Genomic DNA, 16072 nt, shown 5'->3' with positions numbered 1-16072 from the left:
AGTGAAATGGCTTGGGCCAGTGAGGTGAGGAGTGGCTCCAGGAGAAGTGGGATTCTGATGCCCAGCACTGGGCTGCAGGTCATTTTATTGACACGACAAATTTGGAGAAACAGAAAACATTTAAAGAAGTGTTTATAACATGTACCTGTTTTACTGTCCATTCCATGTAAAAAACAATAGCTCTACAAAATATCACACCAATGCTGTTCTTCATGAGCCAATGCATTTAAACCATTACTGCATAATCTGATTGTATTTTTAAATTAAATTGCTTTAGAGGTAATTATGTTCTTCAGTTAATGAGGATCAGTACTGTATGTCTAGGATTCTGGGAGTGTAGTGCACTTTGTACTGCAGAGCTGGGTCCAAGTAGTTAAAAGGAGGAGGGTTCACATGCTCTGGGATGTAGTCCGTTGTCACTGGAGGAATCCTGTGGAAAAGCCACATCAGAGAGGATTAAGTCACAAGCAAATAAGGGAAAAGTTACTGCTCTGTTCCTTCTCCATCCATCTACCCGCTATTGCTGATAGGAACAGGCCTATTCTGAAACAGCTTACGGTACGTCTGAGCAGTGTGACATTATCTTTCATACAAAAAAGATGAAATCCCACTGAGGATGTCCGCAGAATGGATGGGTATTCTACCTTGTGTGTGTCTGAACTCTCATGTCTTGCAGGGAGGTTACCTCTGGTGGAAAGAATCTGTGGTGAATGTACTGTAGGTGATCCAAAAGGAGAAAAACTCTACTAAGCTCTTCACATTTGTCCCGATTGTAAACCCCTCCTCTTAAGGACACTGCAGCCCTTCCTTGTTTAGTACTCATTCTCTGCACCTGCCTCCGGTTCCTGCCCCTCGTCCTTTAAAAGCCAGGTGCTCACTCTCTTCTGGGCTCTGCATTGGTTCCCATACCAGGCGAGTCCGGGACCTGGTAGCGCCTGGTCCCGTCAGGGTTTTAGTTTCAGTTCCCATTCCCGTGCCGGTCCCGACCCGGTTCTTGTTTTATCTCGTCTGTCTTGGATAGATCACCTGGCTTTGGACTTGCTCCATCTTGGATTCCCCTTTTGGACTAAGCTCTGGATTGTTGGCCTCGGCCACACCTCCCCCGAACACCAGCGCACCATGGACACGCCCCCTGTTTTCCTCACTTACCCGGATTGTGTCGTCTGCATAGGGTCCGGAAAGAATGCTTACATTACAACATTGGGGTCTGACCCTTTTGTGAACCTGTAACATCCTTGTTTGTGAGTCAAGGGACCCAGTGCCTTTGCCTTTGCATCCCTGACTGCAGAGAGCAAACTGGCTATTATAAATCGTTATGGGATATATTAATATTAGTTAGCCAGACGTGTATCACAATTCTAGGAAGCAGAAACTTCTACATGGGGATTTAATTCTGCTTGTCAACACAAAACTTATTAGGGGTCACAAACAGAGTATAATCGTATCCTGAGCAGTGAAACAAGCTTCATATGGCTCTTTCAAGAAAACAATATTCAGAGTTAGTGTGGTTTTAATAGCAGGCAGAAGTCACTGTTATGGGATATCGTAAGCTGAACTATTCCAGTATTTCGATATATGGTGAAACACTTACCCTCCCCCAGCAGCTTTCTTTCTTGTGCAAAATAAGCAGGCCAGCACAGTAAGAAGAAGCAGTAGTAACAGTGGAATCCCGATGCCCAGTACCAGCCCCAAGATCAGTGAGTCATTGTTCTTGAGGGTGGCCACCTCCACAACTACAGTTTTATTATCTGATCCACGCTCTGAAAACAACAAATTCATTTCTGTGATTAGATTACAGTATGATAGCAGACGATCACTGGCTAATATTGTCAAACTGTACTAAACCCATAGGGAGTACAGCCAGAATACAAGAAAATGCTCCAATACTCCAATATGCTCCAATGCTCCAATACTTATATGGAACTAAATAAGTAAATGTAAAATACTTTCCCCCTTCTATGTAGCATCTCTTGCCATGTTTAATTTTATTTTACTAAATAATTACAGCTTCTCAGTAACAATAGAGTGTGCAGCTGTATTTCATTGTTGTCTGTTTAAAAGTACTCTTTTAAAAAATGCTTATGCTTCATCCACACTCAACTTAGCCGCTGTGCTTTGCAGGACTATGTGACTTAAGGGCTTTGACCCACTCTTACCTAACGTGCAGGATTTTGACTCAATATCTGCTGTCCCATTACAGATACACCTGTAGCCACCATAAGTGTTTCTGCACAATGCAGGTTCAGCACACACTGCCTCCCCAGACTGACATTCATCCAGGTCTGGACCCAAAACACAGGAAAATGCAGTTTTCAGAGGAATCCTCATTTGTACCTTACTTGTACTTATGCTGTTCCTTATTTGTTGCTTAACCTATACTGCACTTTCTACACAGGTTGTTGTTTATCATGTTATCTACTCATTTCAGCAAAATGAGTTTCTAATAAGCAACTGGAGCCCCTGCTTCTGCACATGCAGAAGAAGTCCCAGTCCTGAACTATACTAGAAGCTGTGAGGCAGCAGTGTTAACCACCATGCCCCTGTGCTTCCTCCTACTATTCCATTTCTTATTATATGCAGTATGTGCAGCTGGGTCTCTTGTTTAATAAGGCTGAGTCTCTAGTCTAGTGAAACTGCTTTTGCTTAAGAATTTTTAAAGGTAGTTCCTGGAATGCACTTGGCAAAAATGATTTAACATTGCACCAAGCTCTGTAGGCATTATTTCTTTACTTTCGTAACACCAGTACTTCCCTATCTCACTTCCTCTTGTTCCCCTCTCAGTAGCCTGTTGAGAGGCTATATTTGGCTAGAGTAGAGAGCATGAAGAACAACCTGTGACAGAAATAGCACAACAACAAACATAATACTGTATTTAAAAAGCACAATAAACCAAAACGCTCTTGCACCAACATGCATATTAGAAAAACAGACCTTTGTAAATTGATGCTGTTGTTTCCAACCTTGAACTATGGTACCTTAGCTAACCATCTGTGCTATGGCTTAGTGTGTTTTGCCTTGACTCATCTTTGACCATGGTAATATGTGTAATTCGTTTGATATTTTGAAAAACATTGAATCCCCTACATTTGCATGAGACATCATCACTGAAGAGGCACATGCAAACACTGACTAAGCTATCTGCTGCTGCGAACAAACATTTGCATTTTATTGTGAATCACAGAATGTGTAAATACTGGTGAACAGGTCCTGCAAGATGCACAATTCAGTTTCTATGTTTTAACTCTTTTGTTGATTTTTATTTTAGTTTCTTTCCGTTAACAATGGATGGTAAATAGTGTTGGCCATCATGACTAATGTCTTAACAGTTTATGAAGTTTCTATAGATAATGGCCTGTGTCTGTATACTACAGAAGAATAAAGCTGGCTTCACTACAGAATTTCATTATACCTATTATTAATAAAATAACTATGATGACACTGTCAGCTAGAGAATGCTTAGACAAAAAGGTTATCTTGATTAATATAATAATAGTGACAGAAGTGCATTTAACAATATGTTTTAATAGTAAGTGGTTGATACAATTTAAAAGATCAGAACAGTCCAGTACCTCCAACTGAAATGGTTCCAGAGTGGATGTTATAGAATTGGCTGACCCGTGTGAGGTAGTCTCTCACATACCAGTGAGGTGTGTCAGTGGATACATTGATCCGGTACTCATCTGTGGAGCTGCTGGCTGACTGTCTCTTCCAGCTGGCATTGTAGAACTTGTTCTGGAAGCCCGTGGACAGAATACTGCTGAGCTGCAAGAGGGAAAGAGCAGCAGAACTGATACCAGTCTCTGGGAAAAACCAAGTTACTCAACCAGTAACAGCTCTTGCTCAGAACACGGAATGAGCTGTATGGTCGAGATTTCGCCAGTTCCAGACCGGGCTATTTCATAAACTGACTGTCACCAGGATTTCCCTAGCAATGATACACAAATTGCCAAGAGTTACCAGGATTGAGTAAGCTTGATTAGATGTGGATAATCTTGAGTTGTAACACAACTCTTCAAGTTCCTAGGTGCCTTGTAGAGCATATAGTAAGAGCCAGCTCTTCAGCAAGGCACTGTGGTGCCTGAAGCATAAGAAATGACAAATGGTTGTGACAAGCAGGTGTGTTGCACATGTGCATGGGCAGAGGTTATATCATTAAATCAGACTAAATCAAGAGAGGGCAATTACAAACCGGGAGGGTATAAAAGAAGAAAATCAAAAGTTGAGAACCTGGTTTAATACTTATTACCACTGCTACAAAGTGAAGCTTTAAAACCAAGACATCTTCAGCTGCCTATTTATCCCCTGACATGGTGGTAGGCTCTGGATTTTCTCTTTGTCAAGCCAAAAGGTAACAGGAAAGAGAAAACTGACTTTTATTCCCCACTTGTCATCTGGGATTATCCTGTGTGTCCTTAATTATTCTTACTGTCTGTAGGTGGGTAAATGTACTGTAGTAGGAGCAACCCTTCATTCAGTCTCACCACCAGCACAATCTGCAGCCCTTACTTCATCAACACGGTGGTTGGGTGAACTCAGAAGCGTATTCCATTTGAGAGAGCAGATGAAAATATTCCATCCTGGCAAGAAAGGAATGACTGTTTAACTGGGATGGAAAGACATAACAGAATAAAACAGCATTTCTAGATATCTAGTGACAGACTTTCCTCAATGGGGACAACAGAATCATCTATTCTATTAAAAAAGTAAATTAATCCATTCTGTTAAGACTACCTATATTAGTATACTACGCAATAATAAATCATTGAGACTAAGGTAGGCCTTAGTTTACTCTGCAAAAATCTTTTTACTTTATATTTAATAGCACTGTAAACCCATGGGACTGCAGAATAGTAAGTTATCTGATAAATTAATTAAGGTTACGCCATGGTTTATTTTGCAAAAATCTAATATGAACTGCTTCGCTTTGCTCGAGAATGTTTTCTTGAGGGAATTTCTGTTAAATAAACCATTTTACTAACTTTACCTGGTGGATTCGCTGAATCACCTGCAAGATGGAGAGAGAGGAAGTTTTTATATGAATGCATTTGAATTATGTTTTCACAAGCAGGATAACTTTCAAAATTCGGTGTAGGCATTTTATAGTTTCTTTTTCTTTAAGAATAAGACTTAGTCTGTGAGCTACTTCCATGCTAGTGGCACCTTCTATGTGATTTTTGAGTACCTTACTTTAATGTGTGATTGTCTTGATAAATATGAGTATGATAATATAAGTTAGGAGCTACAAAAAATAACGTATGAGCTCACTCACGTACCACAGCTGTCTGAGTCTTGAGTGTCCTGATACCTGCAGTAGCACTTCACAGAGCCAATGGTGTTGACACACTCAAACTTGGCACTGGGGCAGGCTGAAGGGACCAAGCATTCATTGATGTCTGCAGGGGGAGAGCACAACTGTAAGGTAGGAATGGCAGCATTTGCAAATCCCAATAACCACCTAAGGACCAACTGCAGGGTAAGAGTTATCATTAAATAATGGTTTACCTTTCCGCAGCTTATCTATAGCTTGTCATTGACACATCATATATGCCTGAGAATCAAGTCAATCGCCTGATAGGAAGACCAGGCTCTGTTAGTTTCGATTGGGCTTTTGTGAACTGTTCTACGCTGTTGGTCGGACAGTCCTGGTTTGACCAACCTGTGCAATTGAATCCGTCTCCAGTGAAGCCAGGCTTGCAGCGGCAGGTGTAGTTGTGCCCAGTGCTGTAGCACTCTGCCATTCTGTGGCAGGGGAAAGGGAAAGGGGGGAGGCAGAAGTCTAGGAGGAAATACGACAGGTGGACTTGTAACTGAGGGTATGAGATTATGAGCTATAAAGACATTTTATAGACTAGGCATATTTTCTAAGACCCTGGGGGAAAAAAAACATCGTGACTTCTCCTGAATTCTGCTCAGGCAGTGGAACATTGAAGCCCAGCCTAAACGTCCTTTAGTTGCTTTTTTAAGGCACCCTTAGTGCTTATGTGAGAAGGATTTCTCCTTACCGTTCTCAAAACACTTATAGCCCTCCTTGTCTTGGTGCACGGTTCGTGGCGGGCACTGGCCACAGGAGAAGAGATCTGGTGAAGGACGGTTGGTGCAGGACACCCCAGGGAAACATGGTTGGCCCTTGCAGGCGTTAGTGGTGTCAGAGCAGAACCTCCCAGCATAGCCCTTAGGACACAAGCACCCCACCACCTGGGGCAACACATTACCAAAAGAGATGGCTGAACCACTGTACAGTATGTTACGGTGCTGACTCTGACCTAGTCATTGATGTCTGCAAGGCCACAAGTACTAATTCACAAGGAAAGTGATATCCACACACAGGAAAAGATTCTTGTCTATATATGTAAACAATAAAGGCCACGTTGCCGTGGAACAGTGCCATATTGTTTGTTTCTAAAGACAGACCACATACCCTCTTCACTATGTATTCAAGCCAGACATTTTAACAGTTTGTTAATACGAGATGTGTGTATTTATCTTTAGTTTTCTTTAACAAGACATTTCTCTTTATTCTCTGGCATGCCCCTGGACACATCCAGAGAGCATTCTTTGCAAATTACATCTTAAAACTCTCCTCTCCTCCTGTTTTCTTCTGATTTATTTACTTCTTGGCATTCCTCTCCGTGAGCAGACTGAAGATAAAAGCAAAAGTGGTTCTGGAAAGCTTATTTTATTTTGGGGTTGGGACTTTAGTGGGTCGACGACAAAAATGTGAGTGTAGCTGTTAAGCAGACTAGTTGGAAAGCATGTGCTTTCTCCAGCTGAAATTCTTTATATAACCAAATAAGAAGACCGCCTGTGACCACTACAGGCGAACACTGATGTAACAACTGCCATGGTTTATAGAAAAGAGCTCTCCAAATCTGCATCAGGACATTGGAGACCTTAAGTGAAGATCACGTGTTTGGTAGTCTCTCTACCAGGAATTTACCTGGAATTTCCCTCCAAGATGACTTTCTACAATGCTCTTGTACTGGCATGTCCCTCCATTAAAACAGCTACACATCTGAATGACAGGGCTGAGAATGGAGCCAGACAGCTGGTCATTGGCCTTCACAGTAAGAACCACTGGCTTAATGCTGAAAGGAGTCCAGGTGAGCACACCAGCAGCTAGGGGAATAACAAACAGGAAGCTTATCATTCACCGGGAGATTCTAATAATTGAGAAACACAGCACCTTTATGATTGTTTTAAAATACTGTTATCCTTCTTATGAACTGAAACAGAAAGGGTGGTGGTTCTTACTAATAGTAGCTCCAGGAGGACGGGGAGGGAGCAGGGAGAAGCTCACAGAGTCGTTGTTTGAATCCCGAGCTGTGAAGGGAACCTTGACTGTGACGTTCACTTTGCACTGGATCACTGTGGGGTCAGTCAGTATGGGAGGCATGTTTCCTGAAGAACACGTATCACAGGCAGACAAACAGAGCAATGTAATGCTGTGCAAAATGAGAAAGGTAAAGATTGGTTCTGTTTCTTTTGCCGGTGGAAGATGAGTTGTTACCTTGGACAGGACTCACCAAAAATGATTGCCAGCTGTTCATATCTCTCCTTGTACTGTGCAGTCTCCAGGCCCAAGCTGGTGTTGTTGGTGGCCAGGATGTCATGGACACACTGTGTGTTGCCTAGACAACGTTCCCTCAGGTCCCCCAGGTGCTGGGGACTGACCGATAGCAGCTCTTCTGTGGAGACTGGGTAGAATGCCTGGGGTGGAGCTGATTGCAGGAGACTTTCTGGTATTGGAACAGCCCCTGTCAGACACACACACACATCACAGAAACTTCATCCCAGTCCGAAACCATTAAACTCTTTCTGGCATTACCTCCACAATCAGTTTTTGCAAAAGCTATGGAGAAAACATAACTCTGATACTGCAGAAGGTTTTCTATAGTTTCACACTACACTTGGGTGGTGCAGGAATGAGTGACATCATGTTGTGTTTAGTTGTAGAATATCAGAGCCTCAATCCACTTCATGGACACTACCAGCTATTGTTTGACCTGAGAGACAGTATTAATCTGTTCTGCTAAATAATACACCACAAGAACTGAAGTGCCAGCTTGTTTTGACCTTAAATGTCATTTTAGACATATAATACAAAATATTATATATTTAGAACTTAGGGCATATATTGTTGGCCTTTCCCCAACAACATAAATCTCCCTTTTAAACCATAATTACTGGTATTTAAGTGATGCATCCCGGTTAATAGAAAAGTAGCAAGTACAGTCTGCTTTTGGATGCTTTCTTCAAATCATAATTTTATATGCTGAATTTGTATTTCCAGACTATATACCGTGGTATGTCTATTTTATGCAGCAGTAGGGTTTATGCAGCAGATGTCATGTTCTGCAAATGTTGAAAGATCAATACGCAATTATAAAACACAAAATAAATTGGAGTCTAAATTAGGTTATTGAAGGTACGAACTATAAATCAAACAGGTTTGGGTGCTGCATTCCAGTTGCAGGACAAAATACTCAGCAGTACATGTGAGGCTCAAAATAAGTTTAAAGGGGTGTCAGGTTACCAAAAATAAACACCATAAACCAGAAGCCCTACTTATATTACACTTTCCACCTACATTTTCAGCTCTCATGCCCTTTTACTTTGCAGAACTCTATTTTAATATGTACTGTGTTCTCTAATCTCTAGCAGAAGAACACAACTTTTGTCACCAAGCCTGCTAAATCTATTTTCTGGATGGAAATAAATGTTATACAAGCAAAAGCAGCCAATACTGAGCTCCACATATAAAACTTTTTTTCATTCCTTTAAATCTTCAAATCTTTTAGCAAAAAGTATAACGTATTTAATTAGTCTAATCAAATATACTGTACTTTCAAAAAAATCTGCTGCTGCAGGTAATTTAGACATTTTTTAAGTCTGTGTCCTGTTAGTCCTTAGTCCTGTTAGTTTGGTTGCTAAACCAAACTCTGTAGGTTTTCTATCCAGATGTAGATGGGAGCTCTAACCTCATTTACCTGACTCTCCTGGAGCTGCTCATTAATGGCTAGATTGACATTATTTTGGTGGCCTGGAGCTGAGTGGTAGCTCCTGTACCATGTATGCCCGGGGGAAATAATCACAGTGAAAAAAAAAGGAATTATCTCTGGATATACAGTAAATGGGTTTAGTATTGAAATGAGTGCTTAGACATCATGAGAAAACAAGACCGTCAAGTAGTGAAGGCAGAAAAGAGAAATGGCACATAAGATAATAACTATTTGTTCCGCACTTTCTAGAACCTTTAAAAACCCTGGTATGAGACCACAAATATGAGGCTCTGTCCACAGCCCTCTTTCTCTGACTTGCAGCGGTTTGTTGCGAATGCCGAGACGCAGGAGTGCTCACAGGAGAGGCCGAAGGTGTATAACTCATCCTCAGACGGAGGGTTGCCATGGTAAAATGCCAGCCGCTGTCCATTGGACATCAGGAAATCATCAGTGCGTTTGCTGCTCCACAGCCCCAGCAGCCCCACGGTGCGGCTGTAGAAGGACTGGGGCACGTCCACCACAACACTCAGGTACCCTGTCCTGCCCCGGGACACTGTGACCCACAGCCCTTCTGGGTAGACCACAGCACACTGCTTCACAGTCGCACACCGCACCGCAAAGCCCTGCTGGCTGAAGAACTTTCCTCCTGCAAAGCAACAGGCCAGTCAATATATATACGCTAGAAACACTTTTATGAAGTTCCAGTATCTTTATTAACTATATCAAATTTATTGTATACTGTATATGAAGTGCTTTCCATCCAAAGGGACCACAAAGTGCTTTAAATATAAAAATGTAATTGCAAACTTTCTCTGTTCATTCTTCTGCTTCACATCCCAAATTCTCTTTCTTGGCAAATCCTTGTAATGAGAACTACAGCCCTGTTTCTGTCAAGGCAGGTCGTCTCTCCTACCCTGCTCAGGTTCTGGGCACAGGCTTGAGAAAATCAAGTGCTAAACATATAAATTTCAAGCTCCTGCTGTGGCAGGAAGGTTTATGTCGAGCTGCCCGAGGTGATAAAACATTATCAGAATGATAAACTCTTTAAAAAATCTGTTGAGCTGCAGTTTGCTGACTTGTTTTTCAGTCTTACCAGCTGATACATCAACTTGTCTATCATCCACCAGCACAGCAAGCCCGTCTCCCGCATCAGTGCGTTGCCACTCCACCTGTTAACAAAAGAAAGACGTATACAGCATACCTGTTAGCAATGTAGCGTTGCAGCAGGAATTAAGATATAAAGGAATTGCTTTTGTTCTGAGCGTGTAAGTGGTTGTATCTCATTCATCGATCAAGTCATTGTCGCTGACTTAAAGAAGCGTCCTGCTGAATAGAACTAGAATGTCAAAGTCAATCCCAGTTCAAGGTCTTTGTCTCTGTTTTGTGATCTCTTAAACACCAAAGCGTTTCTGGAAAAAGGGGTCACTCACTTTGCCGATCCCCTGGTAGAAGGCTGCCAGCCGCACCACAGCGGTGACTCTAGAAGTCTGTCCTACAGTTGTGACCAGGTCTGTCTGTGCCTGCAGGGTGAACGTGTTGGCGCCGTTGCTGGAGGACAGTCTGGTGAGGACAAATTCCCCTAGCCCTTTGAAGGAGTACTCTGTCCCATCAAAGGTCTTGAAGTGCAGACTTCCATACACCAGCCCTGAGAAGAGCAGAAGCTATTTATTACCAACAGTGTTTTAGAGTCATGAAACAAAAACACTGTGTATGACACTCTATGAGCTGATCACCTGATTGTACTTTGCAATACATTAAGCCCCTACTCAGGAATGAAAATCATAAAGCTTTAACTTCAGAAATCTCATGCATGCTGCCTTTCATGCACTCGGGAAGTTGTCTATTTCCATTGCTTTGCAAAATATTTTCTACTTTAAAAATGTACTTAATGTTGGAGAAAAATAGAAACTCCAGATATTTCTGGCTGTGGCCCTGATGTTTGCTTGATGTTTAGTTGAGGGCTCACACTTTCACAGGGAAAGGAGGTGTATATCTGTGTCTATACTGACATCTGCTGGTTTAGATTTTGTAATAATTCAGGCATCAATTTTAAACTAAGCTGACCTTTTCCTTAATCTTAAAATAGTTTTGTTGAAACTTGTTTGATTTTTAAAAAAAATACCTTTACGCTGCATTCCTGTGTAGTTTGCACAGATAAGAACATCAGATAACATGAAGAAATTTCCATGATGGTAATGGCAGTGCAGTAACATTCCTATCAAGTACAGGATCTCAACAGATCTTAAGTATTTGCCCAGAGGCCCTGTTTCATGTAGCATTCTTAATCAGTCATAAATGGTTAGGTTTTAAGTTCATAACACATAAATATAGCCATGAATTACATATCCTGCATGAGTTTCTTTACAGAGCCAGAATTAAAGCAATTATTTGTATACCCTAATGAAACGTACAGTATATGCTTTTGTAGAGAATGGGAGCATTTCTGTAGAAACCTTCAGACTACTTTCAAAAGGGTGTGATTAATCTGGTCTGACACTGAAATAATGCAGCTTGAGCCAAAGCTTTCCAAAATGCCTCTCTTGCAAGCCCCACTTCATTTGACAGCTAAAAACAGGAACCCTCAAGGAAGGGTTAATAACAGCGCTTTAATAACCAGATACTGGCAGTGATGAATTTATCAAAAGGACACTTTGTTGAACACACAAAAGGGTGCCTGTGTCCTAGCTGCGCACCAGCTCTCACCAATGGCCCCATGTGCATACTGTTCACAGCGGTCTGCTGGCCTCTTGCTGTAGTACAGCTGGCAGAGAGGGGACTGCACACAGCACCACTGGAATGGCAGAAGGTCCTTCTCTGCAAGTGAGACAAAGATTGGTGAATTCACAAACTTGAACAGACACGTCACAGATCTGAGCATTCATCAGCCTTCTTGATGTGAGGTTTCAAAGTGACCCAGTAGAAAGAATGCTCATGATAAGTATCTTAAGAATGCGGGATTGCATAGTGATCTGTAAACTGTGAATACTGCTGATTGGGCACTTGACTGCAGTGAATTAGTGGAAATACATACTGTATATCTGTATCTGTACTTTGTACCAATAGGGTGGAAGGCTCCTATTGGTTTAGCTGACATCATCAGAAGGCAACTGGGAAGACTGGGTGGAGTTCATGTTCACAGCTCATTGTTGAGTCTGTTGCCTGATCAGAGGATCATTTCACCTTATGCAAGGAGAGAAAGCTCAACAGACTTCAATCTCCCAAACTGTTACCCTCAAGTGGGATTGTGGGTGGTTTGAATAGGGCAATTAGGACAGACAGGGTGTAGGTGATTTATAGGGCTTCCAAAAAATATGCATATATTTTAAAGCACTTGAACTGAAGACAAAAAGAGCCTTTTTACCAATGTAATCCTGCACACTGGAGACTGTGAAGTAGCGCTCACTGTATCCTGCCACCAGATAGCCCTCGGTGTCATACACACACTTCTGTCCAGCGCCATGGCGGTTGGCCAGAAGAGACTGGTAGACGAGCCCAGAGGCACGCAGACCACGTAGCTGCTGCACAATAGGCGCTTGCTTTGAAGGCAGAGTTTCCAGGATGAAACTCTGGTCCTCTGTAGCCTGGGCCTTGTGACAGGGACAAGCAGGAATGCCTTCAGTCCAGGATGAAGGGGGTGGTTCTCTTTGGGCCCAAAGCTGGCACTTCCTGTGGGGCTCTGTCTCCTTTTCTACAGCAGGTCTGCTCAGCTCATACACCCACTGGCCCAACTGCCCCGTGTTCCCTAGTGCCTGGTGGGGTCTGTGGCTGCCCCCTGGCCCATAGGTATTGTTCTGCTGGGAATGAGGCTCATTGTAGTAAACATCCTTCCCGTCAGTGTATCCTCTGAGTGCTCTGTGAAACAGCCTCTGCCCGGGACCCCAGTTCATGTCCCCAAACTTCAGGAGTGCAAAGGACTGATAGCCATCCATGGTCAGGATACACTGGAATGTGTTGGTCTGGGAAAACCACAAAAGCACAGGTTAAAACATTATACTTTCTAGTAATTCCTCTTTCATATTTTCATTTAAGCATAGTTATTGAGAGGATGTGTGGTACACAAACAGTAAGATGGTGAATGCCCTCTACACAGTTATTTGGTTTCTTTCCTTGTCTTTCACAAATGTCTTGTACCAGAGATATCCAATATCTAGGTTAGCTTCTTGGCAAGGATGCATTTGCTTCTTTAAAAAGAAAAACAGAATTCATGACTGCAACTTGACACTTTTCAAATGAGATGAAAGAGGATTTGTCTAATGTCTCTGTCAGTTTGTCAGCATAACTGGCTGCATACTCTATACAAATTATATTTCCTCTGTTAAGTATATCCAGGGAGCAAAGTGAATTTCTGTTTTAATGAACTGGGAGACAGTGGAGAGGAAGAGTTCTTATATCTCTTCCTTTCAAGGGTCACATTGGGGTGGAATTAAATGTTACATAAAAACACTTCCAGAAGTAGATCATCTAATTCTGGTTACTTTAATCTTGTTTACAACAAGAACAGTTACACAGAATTAGAGAAATCAAAGAATTAACTGATGCATTACATCATTCCATTTTCCTAAATGGATGTAACATAATGGAAACTAGCCAACTGCTGTCAGGAATCAAAAAGGACAGTAGATGGCAGCATCTACTAGATGGCTTTGGGTCTTTTATGAGCTCATAGTTACACACGGAGTTATACTGTTATATGAATTTGCAGTGTTCTGTTAACAGAACATCATGTGAACACATGCTGACATCAAACCATAATGTTTGTAGCTCTGAACAGCACAAACCTGTCATGTTGCTACCTTTCTATGTTTCAGTGATATACAATATTGAATACAATAGTCATCATTGTCTTGCTGATCTCATTAGGTTACAACCCAGATCCTGAAATGAGCTGTTCAATCTAAAGAGCTTCCTCTGCTTTTAAAAAGTAGATCAAACTGAAGCTGGAGCTATTGGAAGGGGTAATCCTGCATGGTCAAGTGACAGATTCAAAAGGATCATCCACATAATCCTTTCTGAGGGCCCTGGGTTCAATTCTGGACCAAGGGGTGCTATCTGCATGGACTTTGTATATTTTTAGACTCGAATGTCTAAAAAAAAACCTTATTTCTACACACTTTGCATATTGTTTAGCAAGCTGTTGTTTGAGCTGATAGTGTATATACCTTAAAAATCTCTAGTGGTACGGATCTGGGAATTGTGCTATACGACATACAGATGATATTAGCATTTTGTAGCAGATTTGACATACCCCTGAATCATGAGCTGGATTTGAAGAACGTGGTAATTTTCAAAAGCAGCCCATCGGAGCCTTTAACTACTCAGTGTACCTTTAGTTGAAGTGTGAACTCTAGGGAGGTTTAAAAGGTTTCTTTACAAGAGCTACTCATACTACTGTACCTCAGACAAGTTGACTTTCTGATAGGACACAGGCAGCACATGATCCCATGTGATTTTCAGGATCCATGTTGGTGTGAATGTTGAATCCCCCTTATGCTGTAAATATCTGCTCACATCCGCTGCAGTTCGATTCAACACCGTCTGGGAATAAACATCCAAGGTGCTTGACTGGCTGTATTCCTAGTGACACAAAAGGAAAAAGTCGGAGCGTTCTGTCATTTAGAACAGAAAAAAATGTATATCATCTTCTCTCCATCTATTTTCTAATTGCTTTTCCAATTCAGGGTCACTGGGGAGCTGGTGGGGTTAACCCTGGATGGGACACCAGTTCATTATAGGGCACACAGACACAGACAAGCACTCACTCACGCCACGGTCAATTTTCCTAGAAGCTAATTTACTTACTAGTATGTTTTTAGACCGTGTGTGGAGACCGGTGCATATGGCGGAAACCCACATGAACACATGGAGAACACACAAACTCCACACAGATAGCACCACAGCTCTGGGATTGAATCCAGGACCCCAGCACTGCAAAGCAGCAATGATAACCACAGCACCACTGATAGCAAATCTTTTGAAAACTTAAACTAGGAACTTGCATTACTAGTCCACTAGCACTGGCCTACCTGATAAAACAGTTTGCCTCCTCCTAGGGTGAGATCGGCATCATTCCAGAACACAGCCAACATGGGAATGGTTTCATTGCCACTGAATCCATCCTGGTACGGGCTGGGAAAAAGGTACTTCTCATTGGTATCCACAGACTGGAACTGAATCAAGCCATTGTCTGAAAACTAGCACAAGACAGACGGAAGACCTTGATTCTTTTTCTTTCCTCTATCAGCAGCTGTGAACACTGAAGGCATGTTTTTGTCAGGTCACAGCTGCACAGATATGTATGTTTTATGGCGGAACAAAGTATTTATTCTGAAGAAAAAACACGCAATTTATGTTTCATCATGTTATCGTGGAAACAATACATTTTATACACTTTGCACAAAAATAAATCTAAATAATCCCTTCTATGTATTTTACCTTTATATATAATGTATACTGTATATCATTTTGGCCTGACAGACAATGAAAGGAAGATTTGGAAAAAGTTCTGGAACATTGACAATAATGGCCATTTGCTACTTACATACAACCTGTCCCACAGTGATCCCAGGAAAGGGAAACCCATTGGTGGAACAATATAGGGGGAGGTGACATCTGCTCCTGCTGCCTGCACTGTCCTGTCCCCCACAGTCTCTCCATAAGGGTAAAGCACACTCTCTGCCCAGGAGACAGTTACCAGTCACATACTGTACACACAGCCTTCACGTGCGCAATATATCTTTGGCACCTTTAACTGAAATGAAAACTTTCCCTCTTCATACTTTATACTCTTCTTACTATTCATTCTACAAACAAATCTACGCACAATTCCAGAAAATCATTCTGTTTAACCAAAGTAGAAATCCTGCTGGATGTATGACTAAAATCCTTAAAGATTCCTGCAGACAGGATACCATTAAGAATATTTTTTTTTTCCTCTGTGGAGGATTCCTGTGCATAATTGTAGGTATCTACTGTATATTTATACCAGGCCCAAACGTCCAGGATTTGATAAGTCTTATTTGAAAAGAGACTAGCACTGTCTGTAAAATATTGAATATAAACATTTTTAGCTCAAA

General features: G+C 41.8%; 1 protein-coding gene across 1 annotated transcript in view; it reads right to left on the bottom strand.

Annotated features, from left to right (window-relative positions):
* Nucleotides 1-306: 306 nt before the first annotated feature.
* Nucleotides 307-16072, bottom strand: part of LOC148820122 (uncharacterized) — a 29117-nt gene continuing 13351 nt past the window's right edge. The window contains exons 7-25 of the mRNA XM_088934197.1: nucleotides 15538-15671; nucleotides 15023-15190; nucleotides 14394-14573; nucleotides 12361-12955; nucleotides 11703-11813; nucleotides 10430-10644; nucleotides 10093-10168; nucleotides 9358-9645; nucleotides 7524-7754; nucleotides 7252-7398; nucleotides 6938-7116; nucleotides 6003-6195; nucleotides 5657-5776; nucleotides 5274-5393; nucleotides 4980-5005; nucleotides 3570-3762; nucleotides 2157-2282; nucleotides 1592-1760; nucleotides 307-430 (exon numbers count right to left, since the gene is read on the bottom strand). Of these exons, the coding sequence (XP_088790323.1) occupies nucleotides 307-430; nucleotides 1592-1760; nucleotides 2157-2282; nucleotides 3570-3762; nucleotides 4980-5005; nucleotides 5274-5393; nucleotides 5657-5776; nucleotides 6003-6195; nucleotides 6938-7116; nucleotides 7252-7398; nucleotides 7524-7754; nucleotides 9358-9645; nucleotides 10093-10168; nucleotides 10430-10644; nucleotides 11703-11813; nucleotides 12361-12955; nucleotides 14394-14573; nucleotides 15023-15190; nucleotides 15538-15671 (3395 nt within the window). The remainder of the gene's footprint in view (nucleotides 431-1591; nucleotides 1761-2156; nucleotides 2283-3569; nucleotides 3763-4979; nucleotides 5006-5273; nucleotides 5394-5656; nucleotides 5777-6002; nucleotides 6196-6937; nucleotides 7117-7251; nucleotides 7399-7523; nucleotides 7755-9357; nucleotides 9646-10092; nucleotides 10169-10429; nucleotides 10645-11702; nucleotides 11814-12360; nucleotides 12956-14393; nucleotides 14574-15022; nucleotides 15191-15537; nucleotides 15672-16072) is intronic.

The sequence above is a fragment of the Atractosteus spatula genome, chromosome 15 (assembly GCF_055471065.1).
Source record: "Atractosteus spatula isolate fAtrSpa1 chromosome 15, fAtrSpa1.hap1, whole genome shotgun sequence".
Classification (NCBI taxonomy): domain Eukaryota; kingdom Metazoa; phylum Chordata; class Actinopteri; order Semionotiformes; family Lepisosteidae; genus Atractosteus; species Atractosteus spatula.
The sequence above is the reverse complement of the archived record's forward strand: the minus strand, read 5'-3'. Positions and strand labels throughout refer to the sequence as shown.